Below are 24,380 nucleotides of genomic sequence, written 5' to 3' on the forward strand. Positions count from 1 at the left end.
AATGCTCACAGCAGTAACAATGGAAGAGGAATAACAGGCCATTTGCATGTTGTCTGATCATTAATTTTCCTCTTTGCATTCTCTGGGGAAAATCAGTCCCCTCTGGCTGCACGTGAGAAAGACAAAATCCCTGTTTGTTGTGTCCTACTTTTTAATTTGGATTGGGGAGGCAGCAACAATTCTAAAGCATCTAATATGGAGACCTGAGACTATTCCCTCCCCGCCCCGCCCCCAGATGCTACACTTTTTTCATGGAGTTTCAACCAAATTTAGTATTAAACAATAATATGTAACATTTGTACAGCTCTTTCAGGTGTTCAGAGCACTCAACATGCACTAGGTCATTATCCTTCATGCTTTAGATCAGTGGTTTTCAACCAGTATGCCGTGACACCCTGGGGTGCCTTGAATGATAGTCGGGGGTACTGCGGGGAACACTGGCCTCCGTTTCTCCTCCCTCCCCTCCCTCCTCTGATTTCCTCTTGTATGTCTGCCTCCCAAAGGCTTGCACAGCTGTTTGTTGCAGCAGCCCTGTCTATAAGCCCCCCAGGTGAATGGTGCCTCTGGGGCTGGCCAAGGGGTGCTTCCCAGGCCCCTGTAACGCAGTGTGAGGAGTCACCTCTCTTTGGGATGGAGAGGGCAGCTGAGAGACCAGGGGTGGCAGTTGTGGCTGCCCAGAGGACTCCCAAGAGGAGAGAGATTGAGGGAACACTCCACAAGTGAGGGTGTTTGAAAAAAGGTGAGAGGCTGAAAGCTCTGCAGGCAAGGGGGGACATAACTGGGCTCCTGAGCCCCACAGGGGTGCCGCAGAAAGAATGTAGTTGGTCAGGGGAGGAGCCATGGACTCAAAAAGTGTGAAAACCTCTGCTTTAGATGATCTGACTTGGTGCAGGGCAGCTTCTTAAGTTCCTAACATGTTGGGAGAGTGAATCTGATGGTGAGTGGTTTGTCTCCAGGCACCTAGCCAGTTCATGGCAGAAGCAATTTGAACCAAAGGCTTCCTAATTCATAGAATCATAGAATCATAGAATTGGAAGAGACCACAAGGGCCATCGAGTCCAACCCCCTGCCAAGCAGGAAACACCATCAGAGCACTCCTGACATATGGTTGTCAAGCCTCTGCTTAAAGACCTCCAAAGTAGGAGATTCCACCACACTCCTTGGCAGCAAATTCCACTGCCGAACAGCTCTTACTGTCAGGAAGTTCTTCCTAATGTTTAGGTGGAATCTTCTTTCTTGTAGTTTGGATCCATTGCTCCGTGTCCGCTTCTCTGGAGCAGCAGAAAACAACCTTTCTCCCTCCTCTATGTGACATCCTTTTATATATTTGAACATGGCTATCATATCACCCCTTAACCTCCTCTTCTCCAGGCTAAACATGCCCAGCTCCCTTAGCCGTTCCTCATAAGGCATCGTTTCCAGGCCTTTGACCATTTTGGTTGCCCTCCTCTGGACACGTTCCAGTTTGTCAGTGTCCTTCTTGAATTGTGGTGCCCAGAACTGGACACAGTACTCCAGGTGTGGTCTGACCAGAGCAGAATACAGTGGCACTATTACTTCCCTTGATCTAGATGCTATACTCCTATTGATGCAGCCCAGAATTGCATTGGCTTTTTTAGCTGCCGCGTCACACTGTTGGCTCATGTCAAGTTTGTGGTCAACCAAGACTCCTAGATCCTTTTCACATGTACTGCTCTCAAGCCAGGTGTCACCCATCTTGTATTTGTGCCTCTCATTTTTTTTGCCCAAGTGTAATACTTTACATTTCTCCCTGTTAAAATTCATCTTGTTTGTTTTTGCCCAGTTCTCTAATCTGTCAAGGTCGTTTTGAAGTGTGATCCTGTCCTCTGGGGTGTTAGCCACCCCTCCCAGTTTGGTGTCATCTGCAAATTTGATCAGGATGCCCTTGAGTCCATCATCCAAGTCGTTGATAAAGATGTTGAATAAGACCGGGCCCAAGACAGAACCCTGTGGCACCCCACTAGTCACTCTTCTCCAGGATGAAGAGGAACCATTGATGAGCACCCTTTGGGTTCGGTCAGTCAGCCAGTTACAAATCCACTGAGTGGATAGATTAATATCTTTGAAACAGCAGCTGACACTGAAATTTGGGGCATAAGGTGGATATAACTTCTCAGGAGGAGCAAATAAGGAAATCCTGGAGAAGGAAAAGTTTTGATAAGGCTAATGAAGGCCACTGCTTTTATCCCAGAATCCTAGGATTGCAACCTGATACCTACTGCACCTAGCAGAGACCTATTCAGCCAACCATCTCCATCTAGAAACTGAATCTCCAAGCTGACACAGTGGTTACAACATCAGCCTAATTTTTGTCCTTTTTGTTTTTCCTCACCCACATGGCTGCATGTGGAGATGAGAGAGACTTCATCAGATGTGAGAGTGTTGGCAATAGCTTCAGCCGTGTACAGTTTAAAATGCAGCTTGGTCGTTCTTTTTCTCATTTCAAACTGAATCTGTTTTGCATCAAGATGGGTTATTTCATTTTTAAAAATGACAGAATAGATACAAGATAAAAGATAGATAGGATTGTGGCTAATGAGATGTGTACAAACTGGATGCCATGTAAACAGGAGTGTGTGCACAGCCAAAACCAACTTTTTCTCATTAATTGTTTTCCAAATGCTGTAAAGAAGCTTTCACCTCAAAAGGTAAAAAAATGGACAAGGGGATCTGGACTTAATCCTGTCCAACAGAGATTAGTGGTTAATGCAGAAAAAGTGGTCAAAACCTGTGGCCCATGACATCTTGGAATTCATGATACAAAAAGGTGTGAACTTTAAGGGCAAACACAAAGCTTTGTTCCTGGCTTACCCAAAGAAAACAAAAGGAGAGGCAGTGGACCAGGGTAGCAGAGTTTGCTGGGGTTGGAACAATCTGTCCTTGTGGAGGTCACATGAAGATGGAGCAGACTGAGCCAGGCAGAAGCAATCTAAGTAAGGCATCTAAGCAATCTAAGTAACCCATGACGACTGAATGGCATGATCCCTTGGGACCAAACTCTGTGACATAAGGATAGAGAGTTCACTGGGTTGGGACTGCTCTCCAGTCACCAGGTGTTGGGACTAGCTGTGGAACCCCATCATTGTCCAGAGCACTTAAATGTGTAAGGACCCTCTTTGGGTGAGGAACAAGCAGACTTCCTGCTTGTCACATCACGGATCCCTTTAACAGGATACCCTTTTTCTGGAGGCCAATTCAGTAGGGATAAAGTCAAGATTAATGGAGTGGGTGGGGAGGTTGATCTGTTGAAGAAGAGCTGGGTGTCAGGGGCCAGCGCAGGCTGTTTAAATCCCCTGGGAGCAGACCTGAGGGAAGCCTGGTTGTTTCCCCAGGCCCACCCCCAAGAGCCCTGCCCTCCGTGCCAGTCCAATGTGGAGTGAGCTGTCCATGTGATAAAGGGTAAAGGGACCCCTGACCATTAGGTCCAGTCACGGATGACTCTGGGGTTGCAGCGCTCATCTCGCTTTATTGGCCGAGTGAGACGGCGTACAGCTTCCGGATCATGTGGCCAGCATGACTAAGCCACTTCTGGCGAACCAGAGCAGCGCACGGAAATGCCGTTTACCTTCCTGCTGGAGGTACCTATTTATCTACTTCGTGCTTTCGAACTGCTAGGTTGGCAAGAGCAGGGACCGAGCAACGGGAGCTCACCCCGTCGTGGGGATTCAAGCATGTGATAGCACCCATGAAAAATAACATTTCATGAAGAGGTAGTGTGGAACTAAGCTTAATATTCCTACTATTCCTTAAGTACCTTTTTAAGATAGACAAGATATTTTTGTTCTAATAATTCTCAGTACCCCAATCATTAGTATGATTTTTTTTTCTGTTATACATTTCTGTTGCTTTTAGACTGGCTTTTTCCACTAAGCTAGATATGCATTACACAGACAGTAATGAAGGGCAGGACGATTGCCCCGTTTTCCTGGCTCACTAAGCTAAAACAGTCTGGTCTCAAATGAAAAACATATACAGTGTGTGTCTTCACAGAAGTACATACTTAAGCTGGGAGTGAACCCCGCTGAAACAAATAGTAGTTGTGCAAGGCACATCTGTTTCAATGAATCCTGCAGAAGAAAAACATCAGCAGGATTGTGCCTCAACATCTATAAGTGCAGTGTACAATATATGCAGTGAAATCACACTTCTTCGTATTTATTCCTTCTCTAAGTACTTCAGCTGTTCCTCTCAAGTGTCCAGCGGACTAATAAATCCTCGCCTAATTCTTCTTGACATTGTCATTTCAGGATATCAATGCTTCGATGACAAACAGCACGGTAACAAGCAAGCCTCCTGTAACGCTGCGACTTGTAGTTCCTGCAAGCCAATGTGGATCCCTTATAGGCAAAGGAGGCTCCAAAATCAAAGAAATCAGGGAGGTAGGTAGCAATCCAGAGTATTGATTGTTTTCTTTAGCGCAGTGGGTTTCAAAGTTTCTACTGTCAGAGAAATCCTGCTTACAGTCTCTCCTCTGCACATGTATCATGGAACACCTGTGCCTTGATTCGGGGCTGTATTATAGGATGCATACTCAGTCACTGGTCAGACTTGCCAGGCCTCAACATTGCCCCCTACGAACAGAGCCTGTGTCCTAAAACATACCTCTCCTGAGTTTGTTAGTGATATATGTCAGGGAATCTTCTCCACTTAGAACTCAGGTTCCCCTGGAGCAGAATTTGAAAGCTGTTTGGAAAGCTCTGGTGAAGGGATGGCAGGGCTTTCTTAGAGGCCAAGAACAGAAAGTAGCAGTGCTCTGGATGAAGTTTCCGGTTGTCAGAAATGATGGTTCTTGAGTGGTGGTCTTTCTGTAGGAAAGAGGCTCTTAATACAGGCCTTTTGAGTTTCAGGTTTCATAGAATCAGATCTAGGCTTGTTTGCTTCCTTTTCCTGCTCTCTCCTCCCTTCACATGCTCCAGTTTCCTTGTTTCGCGGTGGCAGGGGTGGGTGGGGAAACATAGTTTGTGTTGCACCTCAACCAGGCAACCTGTGTTTTGTGCAAACCACAATTTGCCTTGTTTGCATTTAGTGGCAAACGAAAGGGAGGTTAGGAAGGGAATTGGAGCATGCAAGAGGTGGGGGAAAGAAGGGGAGTGCAACATTACATGTAAACTAAATTGCACAGAAAGGTAGGTAGACAAAAATCCCAGCAAGAAGCATGTTGCTGCCTCATCCAGCCCACCACTGTCCAGACACTGACGTGGACAATGGAATCCAATGCTTTCATACAGATATTGTTACCAAAGTCGCGGGCCTGCCTCTCTCTCTGCTGAGCCCAGGCACCCACACGGGGCCTGTGCTCCACTGGAGAATTGATGATGCAGCAGAGACTGTTGTGGCTTTAAGAATTATAGTTTATTCACCTATTTACACCTTCAGTCTGCATGGAGGGAGTCCAGACCTTACAGCATGGTCATTTCCAAAGGCAGCAGCACAGGCAACCTTCCGCCAGCCTGCCCAAGATGGATCTCAGTTCCTCTTCCTGCTTTTCCTTCTCAGCAAGCCTCACTCAAAAACTTCCTTTTCCTGTGCCCTCAAACACACATCTCACTCCAGGAGCTAAAGGATTCTCTCAGATGGCCCATCAACACTTTTTGTCACGTTAACAGGTTTGCTCTTCCCTAAGCCAGCTAGGCTGGTTTGCACAAGTCAGCCCAGGAATTCCCTGTCCTCTGCAGCTTGTACTTTAAACCAGTGTTTCCCAATCTTTTCCCAACTGTAGCCCCCTTCTGACCTTGTTTCCTTCCTGTGACCCCCCCATGGGCCTAGTCAAGGGGGGGCATGGGGGGCAGCTGCCCCCTAAATAAGTAAAAATCAATACAAATCAATACAAATCTGAGGTTCTGGGGCCCCCAACGAAAGCCTGCCCCCCTTAACAAAAATCCTGGCTATGCCCATGCCCCCCCCATCGTACCAGGAGAAAGGTAGCTGTTTTGTTTATAAATAGAACATGTTTTATTTATCATTTTTATAATTTATACAAAATACAATTACGTAAAATGATAGTAACATAATGAAATATTGTTGAAGCAGAAAAACATAGAATCCTGGGGCTGGAAGGGACCCCAAGAGTCATCTTCCTAGTGCACCCCCCTGCAATGTAGGAAACTCGGCTAAAGCCTCCATGACAGATGGCCATCCAAGCTCTGCTTAGAAACCTCCAAGGAAGGAGAGTCCAGAACCTCACAAGCGAGATCCATCTTCCATGTACTATAAAAAGTAAACAGCACTCATGTGACCCCAGTTATTTGACACAAACTGGGACAGCTACAGATACAGTCCAAAAGGTGCACAGGGTGTTCTGTATATATGGGGGAATTTTAAAAATCAAGTGGTCCTCACTGACCTGATGTAAAAAGATCTTGTCAGCCGAAGGAGTCCTGGCTGCCTAGATAAAACATTATAGCCCCCCCCCCCTTACCTGGTAGTAAGGCCCACTGAACTTTCTTCTGAGTAGACAGTTATTTACTAGATGCAAGTCGGCAACACCAGACGACCCTGTTTGGCTAAGTGCTGGGGTGGATTTCACCCCATGCCTTGCAGAGCCGGGCTGGCACTGCTGACGGGCCCTGTGCCCCTTGGCAACATCTGAAGGCCCTGAGCCACTAGGCGCTGGGGTGGATTGCACCTTGCAGAGTGTAGACGCTTAGTTATTTACTAGATGCAAGTCGGCAACACCAGACGACCCTGTCTGGCTAGGTGCTGGGGTGGATTTCACCCCATGCCTTGCAGAGCCGGGCTGGCACTGCTGACGGGCCCCTGTGCCCCTTGGCAACATCTGAAGGCCCTGAGCCACTAGGCGCTGGGGTGGATTGCATCCTGCACCTTGCAAAGTCAGGCGCAGGCTGCCACCGGGCCCAGCACTGGGGGCAGCAACAAGCAGTTCTGGTTCGCCCAGCCCTACCCATTGCCACCCCACCACTGCACTTAACCTGACCTGGGGGCTCTGGATTGCGGGCTCTACTGGTCAAAACGGGAGGCTCAGCGATTGCTCTCTCCTACCGGAAACAAACCAGAACTGCTTCAAAAAAACGCACATGGCAAAAAGGAGCATTAGGCCCCGGTGAGCCCCCCCCCCCTTCCTACTTGTGATTGGCAGGTAGTTAGCCAGCCAATCAGGATTTTGGGGGGAAATATGTTTTTCCCTTCACTTCTCACTTTCCAATGTGCCCCCCCTTTAGACATTTTTCACATGTGGCCCTCTTGGAATATCCGGGGTGGGCATATGGCCCCTGGTTGGGAGAAACTGCTTTAATCCATGTCCCAATTAATCAAAATCTTAGCATTTTTCATTCTTAGCATTTTTCATTCTCAAAATCTATAAAACCTATAACAATATTCAATAGCGCTGGGGATAATACGTAGCCTTATGGCACTCTGCAGCATAACAGCCAAGGGACCAAAAGGCAGACGGCCAGTGCTACTCTTGTGAAATGCACCCATAACGAGGAGTGAAAGCCCCCTAACATAGTGCCCCCAACCCTCAGCAAGGAGGCAACTCCAAGACAATGCCATGGCCAATGGTTGCAATATAAGATGAAGCAGAAGTAGTGGTTGCATCCCCCCGTCTCTCTCTTGATAAAGCAACCAAGGCTGATCCTGTCCCATAGCCAGGCATAAACTCAGATTGGAATGGATTTAGATGACCAGCCTCCAAAAAGGGTTGCATGTTTCCACGTGTGTCTGTCTGTGTTAACTCTGTTATTGTGTGAGCATTCCTCAACCACTTTCAGATGCCTGGCCTCCAACCCACCAGCTGCCACTGCAGGTTATATAATGACAATGATACTCTTTCCATGTCTTCTTCTTGCATTTGATAATTATCTAGTCTGAAGAGGCAGAAGGAGATCACTAGCTCATTACATGACTGGGTTACTCACAGCTGGTTGTACGCAGATACCGAGCAGCCACCATTAGTATTCTTTCACCATTATGAAATACTCCAAATATCATACAAAACATACGATAAAAGGCAGATATTGAATAATAAAGAATCACTCAGCGAGGAATTGTGTTCATTTTCAAGGCTGGATTTTTTCAGGCACCACCAATTGTTTTTAATTGGTACTTTAATGATTTGTAAAAATCTTAGTTTTAATTACTCTTCCAACTAACTACAAAAATGGAGGCTGCAATAAATCATCAAAAAGAAAATATTAAAGATCCAAGGAGAACCATACAGCTTCTGTAGTAATGAAATACTCTAGTGCTTAAGGATTTGTCAAATGAAATTGTTTCCTGGTTTTAAATGACATTCAGTCAGCAGTGTTCCACTGAACCTGAGATACTTGGATGAGGGAGACGTGGGTTTGACTCCTCAGTGAGCTCAGTGAGTGGCCTTGGGGAAGAGACTGTCCCTCAGCCTAACTTACCTTAGAAGGTAATTGTGAGAAAATAGGGAGATATTACCTTGAGATCCTTGAAGAAAGAGTGGGATACAAATTCAGTATGTAGAAAAACCCAAACCATTTAAATTAATGCCAAAGAAATTCGACAAGGATCAGAAAGTGGTGGCAACAACAGCCAACGTGGAATTTTTCCATTGCTGCGAGGTTCTGGCAGGGATGGCAGGTAGTGCACAGCAGGCATTTTGGACCGTCCCTGAAACTAGCCCCACTTTGACAGCCTGAACAACAGAACAAAGTACAGCCAGGCAAAAGCTTGCATGCTCCCTCCAGCCATGTACCAGGAGGAGAAAGGCAGAGGAGAAAGCACAAGGCTAGGAGGAGGCCATTCCCTCCTCACTCGTCCCTCCTCCAGTGAGCCAGTGAGCGAAATGTTTGCGTGATGTGGTGAGCTGTGCATTTCTTGTAACACCTTTGTTTGTGTTTAAGTCTACAGGAGCCCAAGTGCAAGTTGCTGGCGATATGTTACCAAACTCCACAGAACGTGCGGTTACAATATCGGGCACTCCTGACGCCATTATTCAGTGTGTGAAGCAAATCTGCGTGGTGATGCTAGAGGTAGGATGCAGGTCTTTTAAAATGATGATCAAGAGCTTTTGTTGCAGGCTGTCTTTCAAATCTGAGTAACTGTGATTGAGGGATGCTCAGCTTATTTTCAGTCGCATCGATGCTCGCTTTTCTTTCTGGGCAACTTTGAGGGCCACGTGCAAATGGGTGGAGCAATGGATGTAGATTTCACCTTTGTACCGTAGGCTAGTTTCTACATGCACTCACTCACTATCCTCTAGTCAGACATGTAAGAGGCATTATCAGAGTTCAAGGACAAAAGACTTAGAAGCTGGGCCAGTATGGGACGTGGCCTGGGGGAGAGCTCTGAGGCCTATACAGGGAACTCTGGAGGGTTGCCCTCTGCCATTAGGGCAATATAGCACATAAATCTCTTTGACAGCAGTTGTGGCTCCCAGTTTTCCTGGTTAGTCTTTCTTTTCTACTACCAAGTAGATACTGGCTGTATGTTACATCCCAGTAGCGGGGAACAGTATGTAACAAAAAACTTTTAACATCTATGTATGTAAATGCTACCCTACCATACCTGGCTGGAAACGTGGGGTGTTCAAAACGTAACTATACACCCACTATGGCTACACTGTCCAGGGGTGCATCATTACTTTTCAAACACCCTGTACAATTCAGGCATTCAAAACCAATCAGTCTTGTTTTGAGTCTTTCACTATCACATTTTGGGGATTCTCAGTACCATAACAATAATTTGCAGGCAACAAATTTGAATGCATGTTTACTTTCTCTTACTGCCTTATGTTTTCGTCCTCAGTCACCACCCAAAGGTGCCACCATTCCTTACCGCCCCAAACCTGCCTCTGCACCCATAATTTTTGCAGGTGGCCAGGTAAGAGCAGACACCATTTTGACTTCAGCCGGAAACCACACCGTCTTGGCCCAACCTCAGCCAGCGCCTGTTAGTTTTCAACTTTTACTACTTTTCTGTCTGGTATAGTACTGCTTTTCTGATGTGATAGATGTAATTCTGTTGTTGCTGTCCCCAAATCCTACCTGGGCCGCCCTTAACACCAGCATGCTCCCTGCCATGCCTCTGTTCCTACGACCCCTCCCCCCCCCCCAGGTTGGAAGCCATGTCTGGAACAGGTTAATTTGGTAGGGGAGGGCTGAGGGTATGTCAGATGCATGCAGGACCTGTGCATAAAATAACCCTTAGAGCAGACCACAAATCACATATTCGTATATTTGTATCACATATTAATAAAGTCCCAATCCAATATTTTTTAGTTATTCATGCACCAGTATGTCTAGGGGATAGAATTCTGTTTTATAAACTTGAGAAATTGGCACTGTTCCAATATTAATGCAAAATATAGATGTGTTTGGCAATATCTCTGGATATACTATAAACTGGTTCAAATCAGAGTTGATGTTAATAGGAAATAACTTTTTAACCATTTAAACAATACCAATCTCTTATTTGCATAGACAACATTAAATATCTAGGCATATTAATACTACAAGACTTATCTAAATAGTGCCATTAAACATCAACAAAATATATCATGAGGTATCAATAGGCATTGACAGATGGGAGTCATTGAACCTGATCCTGTGGGGAAAAGTCAGGGCTCTTAAAATAAATTTAATACCTAGTCTAGTTTATATCTTAAGAAGAATTCCAATTCTCATACTGAGCAAATACTTTCACAAAATTAAATCTTTGTTTAGAAAATGCATTTGGGGCTCTTCAGTTCCAAGAATATCTGTGTAAAAGATGCAAATACCGATAAAAGGAGGAGGATTTGGGATCCCAGATTTAGAATTGTGTCACCAAGTGTATTTACTGTCAGGTACCCAATTCTGGAGACCCATAACTGAAAACAACTGTCCAAATTGGGCTACTTCGGAATATTCCTATGTAATGCCTTTAGAAACATGGGCGGTATTCCCTGCCACCCACTCCAGTTGTATTACAAACCACTTTTGAAACAAAAGGAGCTTCCAAAAGCAGGTTTTGAGATAGGATATCCCACTCCACACATCAAAGAATTGAGCAAGCTAAAGTTTCTGGATTGCAGGTCATGGGCCTTAAGCTTTGAATTTTTCATTCATAAATTGAAAACAAGCACACTCTCTTAAAACATAAAATAAAAAATTGAAGCACGAACTATTCTGAAACATGACTGCTGAGAATCTTTAATCTGTCTTTGTCATTTGCAGGCATTCACAATTCAAGGGCAGTATGCCATCCCTCATCCAGACGTGAGTCCAACGCATGTAAATTGCTTTCCGTTTTCTATTTTCTCTTCTATTTGTTCTGGGCAGCATTACTTTCTGAGTATCTAAATGTCAAGGAAGCATCTATGAATGACCCTCCTTAGCAGTGAAACATTTAGTCAAATGCTAGGTTTCTCAGATAACTTTGTGCCAGCGTTGCTATAGAAAGTACCGTGGCCCAGATACAAATTAACCCCACCCCATTTTATGCATGTTATATATTTTGGTTTTTAAATTGTAAATATTATACAGAACGGTAGTTAAAGATATTAACAGTAGCCATTTACATGTAATAACGGTAGCAATGTAATTTTAACTTACTTTTCTATTAGTAGACTAGAGTGAATGATTTAAAACTTTTTTATTATTTAATTTTAATTAATCCAGTTTTGAAACGTGTTAAGATGGTTTTTTTCTACTCTGAAATAATTCCATTTGATTGGTTAGTTCTAATTTCCCATCCTGCCCTGCAGTTGACCAAGCTTCACCAGTTGGCTATGCAGCATCCCCCCTTTACTCCCCTTGGGCAGACCACCCCTGGTTTCCCTGGTACGTACCCATGACTCCCTGGGAATGTCCTTCTTCTTAACAGCTTTGTTTCCCGTGGGCCATTGCAGCATTTGCATCGCTAAATGTTGTCAATGGCCAATGCTCCTTTTGTTTTCACTCATTAATCTCTGTCGGTTGTTACGCTTTCCCCTCCTGTGGCTCCCTTTATCAGATTTCCTTTGTCATCGCTAAACATTTTTGCTTTGTTCTGGGTTTTTACCTCAATTTCACCACCAACTTAAGAACTGGGGTTTCTTTTTTATCAGGCATCAAATGTTGTTAGGAGCCACTGAGGGTGTGCCATGTGCCTGGAGTTTTTGGTGGTTAAAATTGCATGTTTGCTTTTCAAAGGGAGCCTGCGTAAACCGGAACTAAATTTTGTGTGTTGTGGATCATTGATATATATTTTTGCAGATTCAAGTTCTTACTGAATTTCTGTATTAATGAATTACCTGGAATACCTTCTTCTGCCTTGATGATTGAACAAAATGCCCTCTTCAGCCACAAATATATTTTCTTAATGAAGGGTTGCTAAATAGTTGCTGAGCTTTTTTTGGGGGGGGGGACGTAACTCAGAGTTGTTGAGATTCTTTTAGGAAACTCAAAGTTGTTTTGAGTTTTACCTCAGAATCCTGGACATTTTGCCAATTTTCTAAAATTCTGGACGTACGGCAACCTTATGTTAAATTTAGTGTATTGACTAGGTTTGAAATAATTACCGGTAAATTTGTTTCAGTAGAATTATAGATTTACGTATTTTCAGAAGACAAGCTCTGCACACTGGCACATACTTTGAATGGCAATTAATAACATTTTTATCACATACATCAAAACTTTTGTGGGAAACTGAATTGAGTACACAGTGTTCAGTAAATCAGTTGACATGACATTTATATATTATGACAGAATTGGCTGGATTTAGACATAGTAATCTAATTTAAATGGACAAATTTGTTGGGTACACAAAGAAAATAAAACACCTGTAAGCTGTTGAAACATTTGCTTACAAAAAATTAAAATGGATAAAGTAGAACTGACATGGATATATGGTGTATCTGATAAATAAACTTCTTTAAGAAGTTCTGCACTCTTTTCCTTATTCTTTTCATTAACTCGCTGCTCCTGAATCTGTTCCTTGTACTATTGTGGACTGTGTAGATCTGTAATTTTGAGTGTTAACACATTAATTGCATTTCCTAAGCACTTCCCTTTTATCCATCCAAATTTAATCTAGCCTATTGCAACCTTAATGGTATTTCGTCCCTATTCCTTTAAAACACCCTTCTTTCCAACCCTCTGCAAATTGACTAATCCCCTGTATAACATTATAGCTTGCCTAGTTTCTCCCCATATTTATGTATTTTTTTCAGTTTTCATATGTATTTTTTGGCTTTAGATTCCCACTTTTTATTTTCTGGAAGTTTGAATTTGAGCCATCTGTTTATTTTTTACAACCAAGTGTTGGATTTCTAACTTTATTGCTAATTGAAATCTACAGTTTTCTATTTTCCTTTAACAGCATCATATATATATGATGAATATATATATATATATTCTATTGTTATTTTGGTAGGAGCCAATGTCTTTTTAAAAATTACATTCCAATTAGTACATAGCTCTAATATCTGCAGTTCTGGCTTTATTTTTTGTTGAGCTAGCTGCTCAATATTTTTCTTTGCTCCACTTTTTAAAACTAAAAAACTTATGAATGCCACAGTTTTTGCTTCTCCCTGTTTCAAAATCACCCTTGTAATTCCCCCCCCCTTTTGTCCTTCAAATCTAGGATTGGATACCAGTACTCCAACCAGTTCCCATGAGCTCACTATTCCAAATGATGTAAGTACACTTAATTTCTCTTCTTCGTGAGATTTGTTTGTATCTCTTACCTATCATAGTTGATATAGCATAGTCACTCAGAGTGAACTGGGGAGTCCCTAGTTCAGATTTTAACTTAACCATGAATGCAGAGCCATCCGCCCTAGCCAGCCAAAGGAAATACACTTACAGTTTTGCAAGGCAGTCCCTCTCTGGATGAGGAACCATCAGCCGTGGCTTCCTTCTTTTGAGCTGGGTCTGGGAACTGGGGGCACTCTTTGCCGTGGTTCTGTTTCTGCTTGGATGGCAGATTCCAGAAGGTGGAGTGGGGAATTGTTGTTCAACTTCCTGGGACTTGTGCTTTGGGGTTCCACAGACTTCTGTTCTCTCTCTTATGCTTTTTAACCACTGCATGAAGGCACTGAGTGAGTTCATCTGGAGGTTTGGAGTGAGCTGGAGGACACACAGCTCAAGTTCTCCTTTTTTATGCTGTTTTTGTGATATATAAATGACATGAGAAAACTTGGTATACTTGCTTGTATAACATGATTCTTGTTTATAAAACCCAAGAAAGAAAAGGAAAAAAAGAAAAGTTCTCCCTTTTATCAAATTCAGGTGAGTCAGTGAGCAGTGGCGTAGCGTGGGTTGTCAGCACCCGGGGCAAGGCAAGTAATTTGCGCCCCCTAACCCGTGGATTTGTGCCCCCTAACCCGTGGATTTGCGCCCCCTAACCCTAACCCCCAGATGTTGCACCCGGTGCGGCCGGCCCCCCTGCACCCCCCACGCTACGCCACTGTCAGTGATACTAGATGTAACCCAATAAATCAAAGCTTAATCCAGACAAGGTAGAGGTACTGATAATAGGAGGTTTGTCTGCTCAGGTGTGTGATGTTCAGCTTGTTCAGGGTGAGTGGGTGCATGCCCCTAAACTGTGCATAAGTCTGTGCATACTCCTTGATCTGCTTTCGTCACTGATGACTGATTGCCTCTCCATCCCAGGCCACCCTTTACCAGGGGTGACCCAGTAACAAAACCTGTGTTGGGCTGGTGCGTCATGAAAAATACCATCTATTTCCATCCCATTTCCTTGTGTTTAAAGACAAATTGGAATATATCCTTTAAAATCCACACAAAATTTTTAGAGATCAACTTAAGAAGAAAAAACACTTTGGAGGTGATAGTTGTGAGTGTTTATGAAGTGGTCTGAGATATGAAAGTACTGTCAGACCAAACCAGCTGTAAACCTTGAAGTGTTTACAATTCAGGTAGGTCAGGACATAGAAGTTAGGTGTGAAAGGAAAAATAAAAAAATTCCTTCCTGTAGCACCTTAAAGACCAACTAAGTTAGTTCTTGGTATGAGCTTTCGTGTGCATGCACACTTCTTCAGATACACTGAAATGAAGGTATGAAAGGAGTTACAGTGGAGAAAAAGGAGGATAATTTGAGAGGCATGCAGGGGAGGAGGAAATATCTCTGAGGGACACAGTGGTGGTTTTCTAATGGGCAGCTTTTAATGCGCAAAAGAGCCTTCAGGGGAAAGTGTGGGAGATTAGGGAGGTTAGTGCATTCTTTATCAACTGGATTTCCTCTTTTTCTATTGCAGCCTTTAAGGCTAGATTAGTCAATTCTTGAAAACTTGCAGCCTGGGTGGCTCCTGCGCCTTTTACAATGTGCATAAATCAGCTGGAGTGAGAGTAGGGCAAGGGAGCCAATGTGAGTCCCCCGCTAATGTCACCCTATGACCCAGGAAGATCAGCAGCAACGACCAGTAAACACTGGCAACCCCATTAAAGATGTAGGAACCTGGTTAGGAAAAAAGTTGGCAACCTTTATTGCTAACCTTATTTTGCATAAGTTAACCACTTAATAGCATTTTCATTTGAATTCCTGTCTTTATTTATATAGAGCTATTAGGGGTGTTAGGGAAGGGGTAGTACCTCTGGTGGGGGACACGTCATGTTCCTTCTTGGGTAGTTTGCCCACCTTTGGTCCCCACCCTGCACTCAGCTGTCACCTGTGGCTCCTAGAAGCTGTCAGCATGTGACAGCGGCCACAATCCCAGGAACAGCTTTGACTGGCCAGCTAAGCCAGGTAAGGGGAGTCGATGGGTCTCAAACCCTTGGTGAGCTAGGGACTTCCGCTGCATGCAAAGACAGGCTCTGGTGGATTGAACAGACGAGACCAAGAGTGGGTCCAACAGTCAAGAAGGCAGTTTCTGCAGGTCCTGAAGGGGAAATGAGGGGCAGGTGGGGCTCGTCCACCTGGGAAGGTAGCCCATCTAGGAGAAAGAAAACTTTGGTCCTAAACCTCCCCTGCCTTATGGGATGTCTTCAGGAAAAGAAAAGTCTAAAGAGTAAACCTTACACAAATCTGGAGTGGAGACCTTAAGATTGTTAGATGGCGCCTTGTACACCTCCTTCTGCCTACTCCTGCAGCCAAGCTGGTGTCACGCATACTGCTCTACTTTCCTTGCTGACCACATCAGCAAGGCCAAGAGGAGGGTCTTGTTGTCTTGGTAGCCTGCAACCTCCATACACACTTTGGTGCTACCACAGTGGTTGAAAACTTCACCCCGGTAGGCACACTCCATTGTCTCTCGAGAAAATTGATGCCAGCAACAATTGATGTACAAGATGCTTTGAGAAGTATCTTACACATGCCATCCTGCTGTGTCCTAGTCAGTGAAAAAAATGAAGAGGCTAAAATACAATAGCTTGAAAAGCAATCCCTGCAGGCTTAAAGCTATTTTGTTCAGTTTTTAGATATCTATGCCCCTTGACAAAGACCAGTGAATCCAGATCTGACCCAAGATATTTTGGTGCTTGGGGTGGAAAATGGCTACATAATAGTAGAAAAATATAATTTCTAGTGAAATTAACCACTGTCTGCCCTTTAGTGGTGCTTGGCTCTGCTGCCTAAGGTCATCTTATCGTAGGCTTAGTCGCTTGGATTGCAGCTTGGATTATAACCCCCTGTTTGCTGTGAGAAGATTTTTTTTGCTTCCATCTCTTGCCCTAAACTCTGTTTCTGTCCTATTTTAGCTAATAGGTTGCATCATTGGCAGACAAGGCAGTAAGATAAATGAAATCAGGCAAATGTCAGGAGCGCAGATCAAGATTGCAAATGCCACAGAAGGCTCAGCAGAACGACAAGTAACAATCACAGGATCCCCTGCAAACATCAGCCTAGCACAGTACCTCATTAATGCAAGGTAAGTTCGTTTTGTAAGCAAGGTTCTTCTTGAAGTCCACTGTGCTTCCTAGTAGCTGGGTGCAACTGCCCTGGTTCAGTCCTGCACCACCACAACAACTGTAACCATGTGGATCAGTAAATCAGCCCAAACTAGCCTTTTTAGTAACATTACCTGATTATTATTATTTTTTATAAAAAAGGATATTTATGCCTATCTGTGTAACCTACAACCAGTCTTGTTCTAATGCTTGGAAGACAATGTCTTTTGCAAAACTGGCTGCTTCCTATGCTGAACGATTCTGCTGTCCAAAATAGAAACAGTCATTAATCAGAAAGCAAAGCTGATATAATTTGCTAGCTAGAAGTTGCTTCAATTGTATAATATTAAACATATATTTGATTTCAAAGAGGGATTGGATTTAAAAGAGGAAAATGGCACATGGCATGGAGCCCTACCCCTGACTCCGGGTTGGAGTGTCTGCTTCCCATGGCATTCTAATTTTGCAAAAATTCTTGATTTGATTCTCAGCTCGTACTTCTGAGCACTGGAAGAAAATATACTGAATATTATACTGTCCAACTCTACTACTAAATCATGTCAGCAGAGAGAATTAAAATATGTACCGTTTTTCTAAAATATCCTTTCTCACGTCAAGCTACCATCTCAGAAATACGTTGTTGTATGTATTCACTCAGAAGATTAAGCATTTCTCACATCAGACAAACCTCTCTTTCAACTTTTGCATACACAATTCAAAGCATCACTGAGGACACACAGTATTTTTTTGGGGGGGTACCTAATATTTTTTAGGGTGTATGTATGTGCCCTATGATTCCTTTCAAAATTGGGTCTTGATTTGTGCATCGCTCAGAGTGGACTCTTGATTTGCGCAGCCCACTCAAAGTGCTGTTCTGGCAACACTATGAGCCATTTAGTAAGAGATCCTGGGGGGGGGGCCTTCTGGATCTTTTTGGGCAGCCAAATATTTGTCTGTCAGTTCTGTGGGCCACCCATAGACCTGACAGTAAATGGAACAATCTGCATAGGCTTACTTTTATGGCAAAAGTATGTGTACTACTCTTCTGCCAGGTTCAAAAATCAAAGCAAAACTAGAAGTCAGATAAATGTGCTTGTCAGTTTCCAAATTCAAAAACGTTTTCCAGTATTGCAGTCAGCCGTCTATATAATGAATATAAATCAGTACCTTAAGCCCTGTGACCAAATAAACATGTGTTCCCTCCTTTAACCCTTAAGGATCTGTTCTTCTCTTGGTGTTCAGGGATCCCCCACACATCGAGATGAGAGTAGACCCCTTCATTTTTAGTTGTACAAACACCACATGGCATGCATCTGGATCTCTGAAGATAACAATTTAAGATCTTCTGGACAGCTAAAGCATGCAAATAAAATAAAACACTTATTAATGGAGTTGCAGCTTGCTGCTCACCAAATAATGTTTATTCTAGTGAACAAACCCTTACCTGATTCACTTAGAAAATCTTGTGAACTCTCATGGTTCTTTTGATGTTTTCATGGAATGGAATTTAAGAGATCATTTAACGCCCTTTGGCAAAGAAGACATCTGCTCCGCAACCCTACACTACGGATACTGTAGAACCAGAAGGTGGTTTCTTTTGTTGAATTTCTAGGTGGGCTTTGTAACAGTCACCTTCTGTTTTTAAACATGTATCTTATGTACATATTACTTATGTGGCAAATGTATCTTCATAAAATGGCTATGATTTATAAATAAAGAGGATATGTAAGTAAAATACATTCTGAATTTACAGAGGCAAAAGAATGGGGTCTTTCCAATTTGGCAGCTTGAATGTGGCACTGAGCATGTTTTTTGCTCATGGAGAAAATGTTGGGAGCAAGTGGTTGGGAGTTTGGAAGCGCTCTGTAATCAAAGGAGTCATGCCAGTTGCAAGCCCTATATTGGGAGTCTCAACAGACTGCATGAGCTGTGAATATTACTGTAGTGATTTGCAGTGGCTTCACCATGGGAAGGTGAGAAGCTTAAAAGCAGCCACAGTGAAGACTGGCGTATAAAGCATTCAGTTATTCTCAGATAAAACCTAAAAACACACATCTCAGCTTGACAGCTAATTTTTAACACAGCTTATTTTGAATTGAGCAGGGTCTGATGGTCAAGCAATGTTAATCTGACCTACTGAACTACTCCAGTGCAAGCTGAAGCAAAGGCTAAGAGCTATTTAACTCTTGCCTTCCTAATGTGAGCAGCAACAGACTTTGGCAGACTCTTCCCTTTTTATGTACCATAAAATCCAGAGTCTGAGTCCAAGGACTTTTTAATGTAAAGAGTTCCTTGGTTGTGTCTGAAGGTATCAAGCAAAGCAAAGGATGGACTCTCAGAAATATTCTGTTATTCACACTGAGACTGGTGGCAAAGAGCCGTTTGCTATTATTCTACAATGTATCTGAAATGCTTGGGATTGTGAATTATGCTGGGGACCTGATAGGAAGTTGTTAGGGGCCAGTTTGAGTCTCTAGGACCTGTGTTTACGTTCCTTATGTTTTCTGTAACATTTAAACGAAACAAAATGATAAATGCAGCTCACAGCCATGTGAAATAACATGTTTCAGTGTATTGCCAGCTTCTCCTTCGCTGTTTTTTTCTTCATTCTACATCTCCTTTCTCATCGGCATCTCTGACAACACTGGGAGTTGTCTGCCTCCATAGCATAGAATGCAACTTACCCATGGCTTGATGTCATCCCACTAAGCATTTGGCCACCAGCACCAACCAGTGCACAGAAAGACACAGCATTATAGACAGCACATTTCATTAGGGTGCGCACCCAGGGAATTTCATTCATTCATTGATTTAAATGAAGAGAATGGGGAGGGGAGAATGACAAGGAGATCGAAGAAGAGATATAGAGACAAAATGCTAATCAAACAACTACGGCAAGTGTGGGCAAGAAGCCAAAACAGGAGATTTTTCCTTCCAATAAAAATACCTGTGCCAGATCTGGAGGGCCGGGGACAGGATGACCCCTCCCCTTTTTACTTGCTTGCCACAAAAGCAGCCCCTCACCCTACAGAGCTCTCTCCACAAAAGGTGGCAACCGGAGCTCAGACAGAGACAGGTGGCGGCAGAAGGAAAAGGCTGGAGTGGCTCAGCGCCTTTTGTCTGCAAAGGAGGGAGTCTCTCTTCCTCCCTTACTGCCTGCGCTGGAGCCAGTCACCCACCACGGCTTCCAGAGACAGTCGCAGGCAGAAGCTGCAGATCCATTCCAGTCTTTATATTCTGCCTGTGTTTCTCTCTTTCTGCTTACCTTGATCCCTGTTTTTTTAAAAAATATCTATCTCTCTATCTATCTGGGTGTGCTTGGCCACATCCTGTACACCCACTGCACGCATAAGGACATGAGGACATTAGGTACCTTCTACATGTCACAGAGAACAAAACAGAAACTCAAGGATTTCCATTTTGGGGCAGCTACCCTGAGCTCAGTGCTGTGTAGGCGTGTGTGTGTGTATAAGCATACTCACACATATCCACACACACAATCAGGATATTTATTTATCCATTTATTTTTCACATTAAGTATTTTCAGACAGGAAATTGTTGCTTTTGGTTGAAAACATAATATCATTCATAAACATGTCAACACCATAACTTGCAACTTTATCCTGTGGAAATTTATTCAGAAGTAAGTTCAATAGGACATACTTCCAAGGACATTTATTTGGTTTTGGATCATCTTTCAGGCCATAGCCTTCACAAGGCAACTTCCATTGAAAAAAATATTATATAATAAAAGTAATAGGCCTAGAATTATATCCTTGAGCCTGAAGTCCTTTGGCTTCTGGGAGGGTCTTGGAGCTTCAGTCTCAGAGAAGGAGATCCAGATTGTCCCTCCCTTCCACCACAGCAGCATCCACAGTTCTGGCCAGAATCAGTATCAGAGCTCTGACACCAGAAGGGCTAAAAAGGGGCTGTGGGGCAGGTCTGGGGGATCCATAGCCTTCCCTATCTCCCCAAACCAGGGGGTGCAAACGGTTTTTAAAAATAGAGATATAGGGACAGAGAAGGGCAAGAGTGTTCCTCCCACATCCTGCCAGTTCAGCATGATGCAAGAGAAGGAGGACAAATTTCTGTTCTGCCCTAGGCTAAGGCTGCAATCCTAAGGTGGGACAGAGAGAATCAAAGGCGACTGAGCCACCTTCTCCAGTGCCCTCCTGGGCTCTTGCCAGCAGGGTGGAAGTGCAGTAAGGGGGAAAGGAGTGCTCTTCGGCTCCTCCGTCCTTTTTCCAGTGTTTTCTTTCTTTCACAATTTCCCTTCCATTGCAAACAAGGGAAGGAAAATTAACTACCTGCTGGCATATTTTCTCCCTGGTCTGAGGGCTTGCTGGGGGGCTTCCTCCAGAGTCATGCCTTCCTCCAGCACCACACCTTTTCCTGCCCTCCTTCTGAGTTTGAATCTCCCTCTCCATCCTTTCACCCTCCAGTGGCGTCCCAAGGAACAAAAGAGTGCAGGGTCAAAGGAAGAAAAGTATTTTCTAATATGAAAAATTCTGTGCAGATTCTGTGCAAAGCAGGATATTGCATTCAACGTATTTCTTTCAACCAGTGCACATTTTCTATGAGAAGAGGCTGTGAAATGCTGTGGCCTTTTTCATGCTTTCTTTGTCCCAGTTAAGATAAGGGAAGGGGGATCTCCAGCTGTCCTTTGGACTCCAGCTCCCATCAGCCCTGTTGTCGGGGGTGATGGCAACAGTAGTCCAACATACATTTGGAGGTGAGCCATCCCTGCGCTAAACCAGGAGGCAGCGCCACGAGACCAGGCCACAGCAAATCTCAAGCTCCTGTGCTCCACTCATTCTCCTCCCTCATCCACTTCTTCTCATTGTATTGGTCATTTTACATTTTGTCTAAATACAGAAAAAATAGTTTTGTACAAATCAGCTAGCACATTGAAGCAGAATATCAAACCAGGTTCAGACTTTAAATGCCCTCCCCTTTAAGAAGAGGAGAGAGGAAAAGGGGGCTTATCTGTGTAGAATGGCTCATGCCGGGTTTGCATCAAGCTTTTCTGCTGCATTAATGCCCATGTCAAAGTTTATAAACCTTTCTGGCTAGAATCCATAGAAGTTCATAAGACTGCATGTTTGCATGGAAGATATCCTAAACAAATAGTTTTTTAGACTAAGCTAGATCTCTGTTAATTCTCTGCTGCCAGGTTGCAGAGAGTGAGTACATCATATTGAGCTGCAACTGAAATGCAGCTGGATTGGAAATACAGAGAAAATACTGCCGTTTTCCTTCTGAAGCAGGCACCATTCCCAGAGACATATTGATATGACACAAGGTCCTGTAAGGGACTAGGCATGCTCTGATTGATGGTGGAATAATGTGCAATGAATTCCATTATCCCATCATACCCTGAGAGGGATTTGTCTGAACTTTCAAGGTCTTGCCTTGGATTTTACCAACCTAATCCAAATTCTAATTTGGTTTACAGAATATTTAATACAGGTGAGTGGTGATACATGAGAAGGAGTCTCCTGTCATGCTCTAATGGGCCACAGTTCTTTATATGTATTTGCTACTACAAATTAACACGGACATTCTTCTGGAATTCTTCAAATGCCGAGCTGAACATCTAGTTCACAGTGACTGTTCACAGTGACGGCAAACAAACTATGTTATATGGGACTGGAATAATACAAAAGCAGCAAATGTTGATTTTCCAAAATGTCAGCTGCTTAGATCTATTTCAGAATAAATCCAAAATATAACTGTAAAGCCACAAATATGTATGTTAAAGCTATGCAAGCATTTTGTAAAATATCCCACATGATCATTACCTAACGAGATTATTCAGCCAAGTTTAGATCGGAAAGGGAGAAATGTCCCATTGTTTATCTTTCCTCAGCGAGTAATTCAACTAAATTCTCATATAGACAATTGTGGTGTAATCCCACTGACTGCTCTAACTAAAAGGAATGCAGTCTAATAAGTATTGTTTTTCAATAAGGCTGACTGAAAGTGTTCATGTCCATCGCTTCACTTTTGTAGCTGGAGTTGCTTTCTATGAAACTCAGGGTCTTTACAAATGTTACCAAAAAACCCCCCAGAAAAGTGGAGTCTCCTGCTCTTTGACCATAAATGCTGCTAGCGCTCACCTCTTTGTGAGAGGGAACAGTTCTAACACTTCCCAAGTGTTTACTCCTCTGGGGTTGAAGCTCCCAGAATAATTTTTTGATGTATGCCTGTATATAAAATATTTCCTTAGCCAGCCTGCAAAGGCCTGGACAACGGTTCCCAGAATCATTCTCTGAAAATGTACTGGGAGTGATACACACACACAGTGTGTCATAAGGTGCCTCACCCAGATGTCAATATTCCTGACAGATCAGTTGGTGATGCAACAGCTTCCAGCACTGTGGGAAAATGATTGCTTGTACATAAGAGCATGAGCAGAGTTCTTATTATTGCAGAGTGATTTTACAGCACGAGATATTGCTAAGAGCATGATGAGCACGTGAACACCTCATGCTAGACTAATGATTGGCTCACGTAGCATAACACTCTCTTTGTCTGTGGGCAAAAGCAAGGTTACATTCCTTTGATTTGTTACTTTTGAGTACCAGGCAGAACAAGCGCTGTGCTGGAGGAGAGAGGATGAATTATTTTCACTGGACACAATAAACATTGCACGGCAAAAGCCAAAGCTTTTTCTTCAAGTCATCTTGGTGTGAGACTGATTTTCTTACTGATGTCGAGCTGGTTCTCGACATTTGGTGCCCCGTGTGACTACCTTTGGACTCCACGTTGTTTCTCATCGTTCAGCGCTCACCACGCGTCTTTCATCCGCTATGGATCCCGGTGAGTGCTCCCTTGGTACCCCGCGTGAGTGATTCTGGACTACGTTACGGACTTATCAGCACTCACCGGGATCATAAAAAAGGATGAAGGACGCGTGGTGAGCGCTGAACGATGAGAAACAACGTGGAGTCCAAAGGTAGTCACACCTTGCTTTTGCCCACAGACAAAGAGAGTGTTATGCTACGTGAGCCAATCATTAGTCTAGCATGAGGTGTTCACGTGCTCATCATGCTCTTAGCAATATCTCGTGCTGTAAAATCACTCTGCAATAATAAGAACTCTGCTCATGCTCTTATGTACAAGCAATCATTTTCCCACACAGCACCAGGCCTTAAGTGACACTCCATTACAAACCCATTAGTCATCTTTTCTATACTAACTCTCCTTTCAAGAAGAGATGACGGAAACCTGGTAACTTTAATCAAGGAAGTGACATACTGTTAACAAAATCTCTGTGATACAGCCAAAGTTATGAACGTTGATTGCAATTTTAAGAGTTCAGCAAGCACTTAAATCTCTTCCACTGAAATCAGTGGGGCTTAAAATGTTTAATTGGGGCTTTATCATGTCTACTCTAAATACAAATGTTAATGATCCTTATCTGCCATATTAGACTAAATCCCAAGCTTAATTGTCTATGACACAGACCCCAAAAGCCCAGGGAATACCTCTTGGATGTTCCATGTACATGGAAATATGGTCGGTTTTTTCTTCCTACCAAAGCTCTTCACACTACAGTGG

At 43.4% G+C, this 24,380-nt stretch overlaps 1 protein-coding gene across 19 annotated transcripts in view; it reads left to right on the forward strand.

Annotated features, from left to right (window-relative positions):
- Positions 1–24,380, forward strand: part of LOC308572470 (poly(rC)-binding protein 3-like) — a 191,057-nt gene that overhangs the window by 155,499 nt on the left and 11,178 nt on the right. For 16 of the 19 annotated variants that reach the window (XM_081168569.1, XM_081168572.1, XM_081168582.1 and 13 more), the window contains 7 exons: positions 4,269–4,400; positions 8,853–8,981; positions 9,757–9,900; positions 11,166–11,222; positions 11,696–11,771; positions 13,555–13,607; positions 16,629–16,798. In XM_081168569.1, coding sequence (XP_081024695.1) covers positions 4,269–4,400; positions 8,853–8,981; positions 9,757–9,900; positions 11,166–11,222; positions 11,696–11,771; positions 13,555–13,607; positions 16,629–16,798 — 761 coding nt within the window. Of the gene's footprint in view, positions 1–4,268; positions 4,401–8,852; positions 8,982–9,756; positions 9,901–11,165; positions 11,223–11,695; positions 11,772–13,554; positions 13,608–16,628; positions 16,799–18,034; positions 19,398–24,380 lie in introns of those variants that run through there. The other 3 variants (XM_081168575.1, XM_081168574.1, XM_081168573.1) reach the window with 3 other exon arrangements.

This window comes from Podarcis bocagei, assembly GCF_964188305.1.
Source record: "Podarcis bocagei genome assembly, chromosome: 13".
NCBI classification, from domain to species: domain Eukaryota; kingdom Metazoa; phylum Chordata; class Lepidosauria; order Squamata; family Lacertidae; genus Podarcis; species Podarcis bocagei.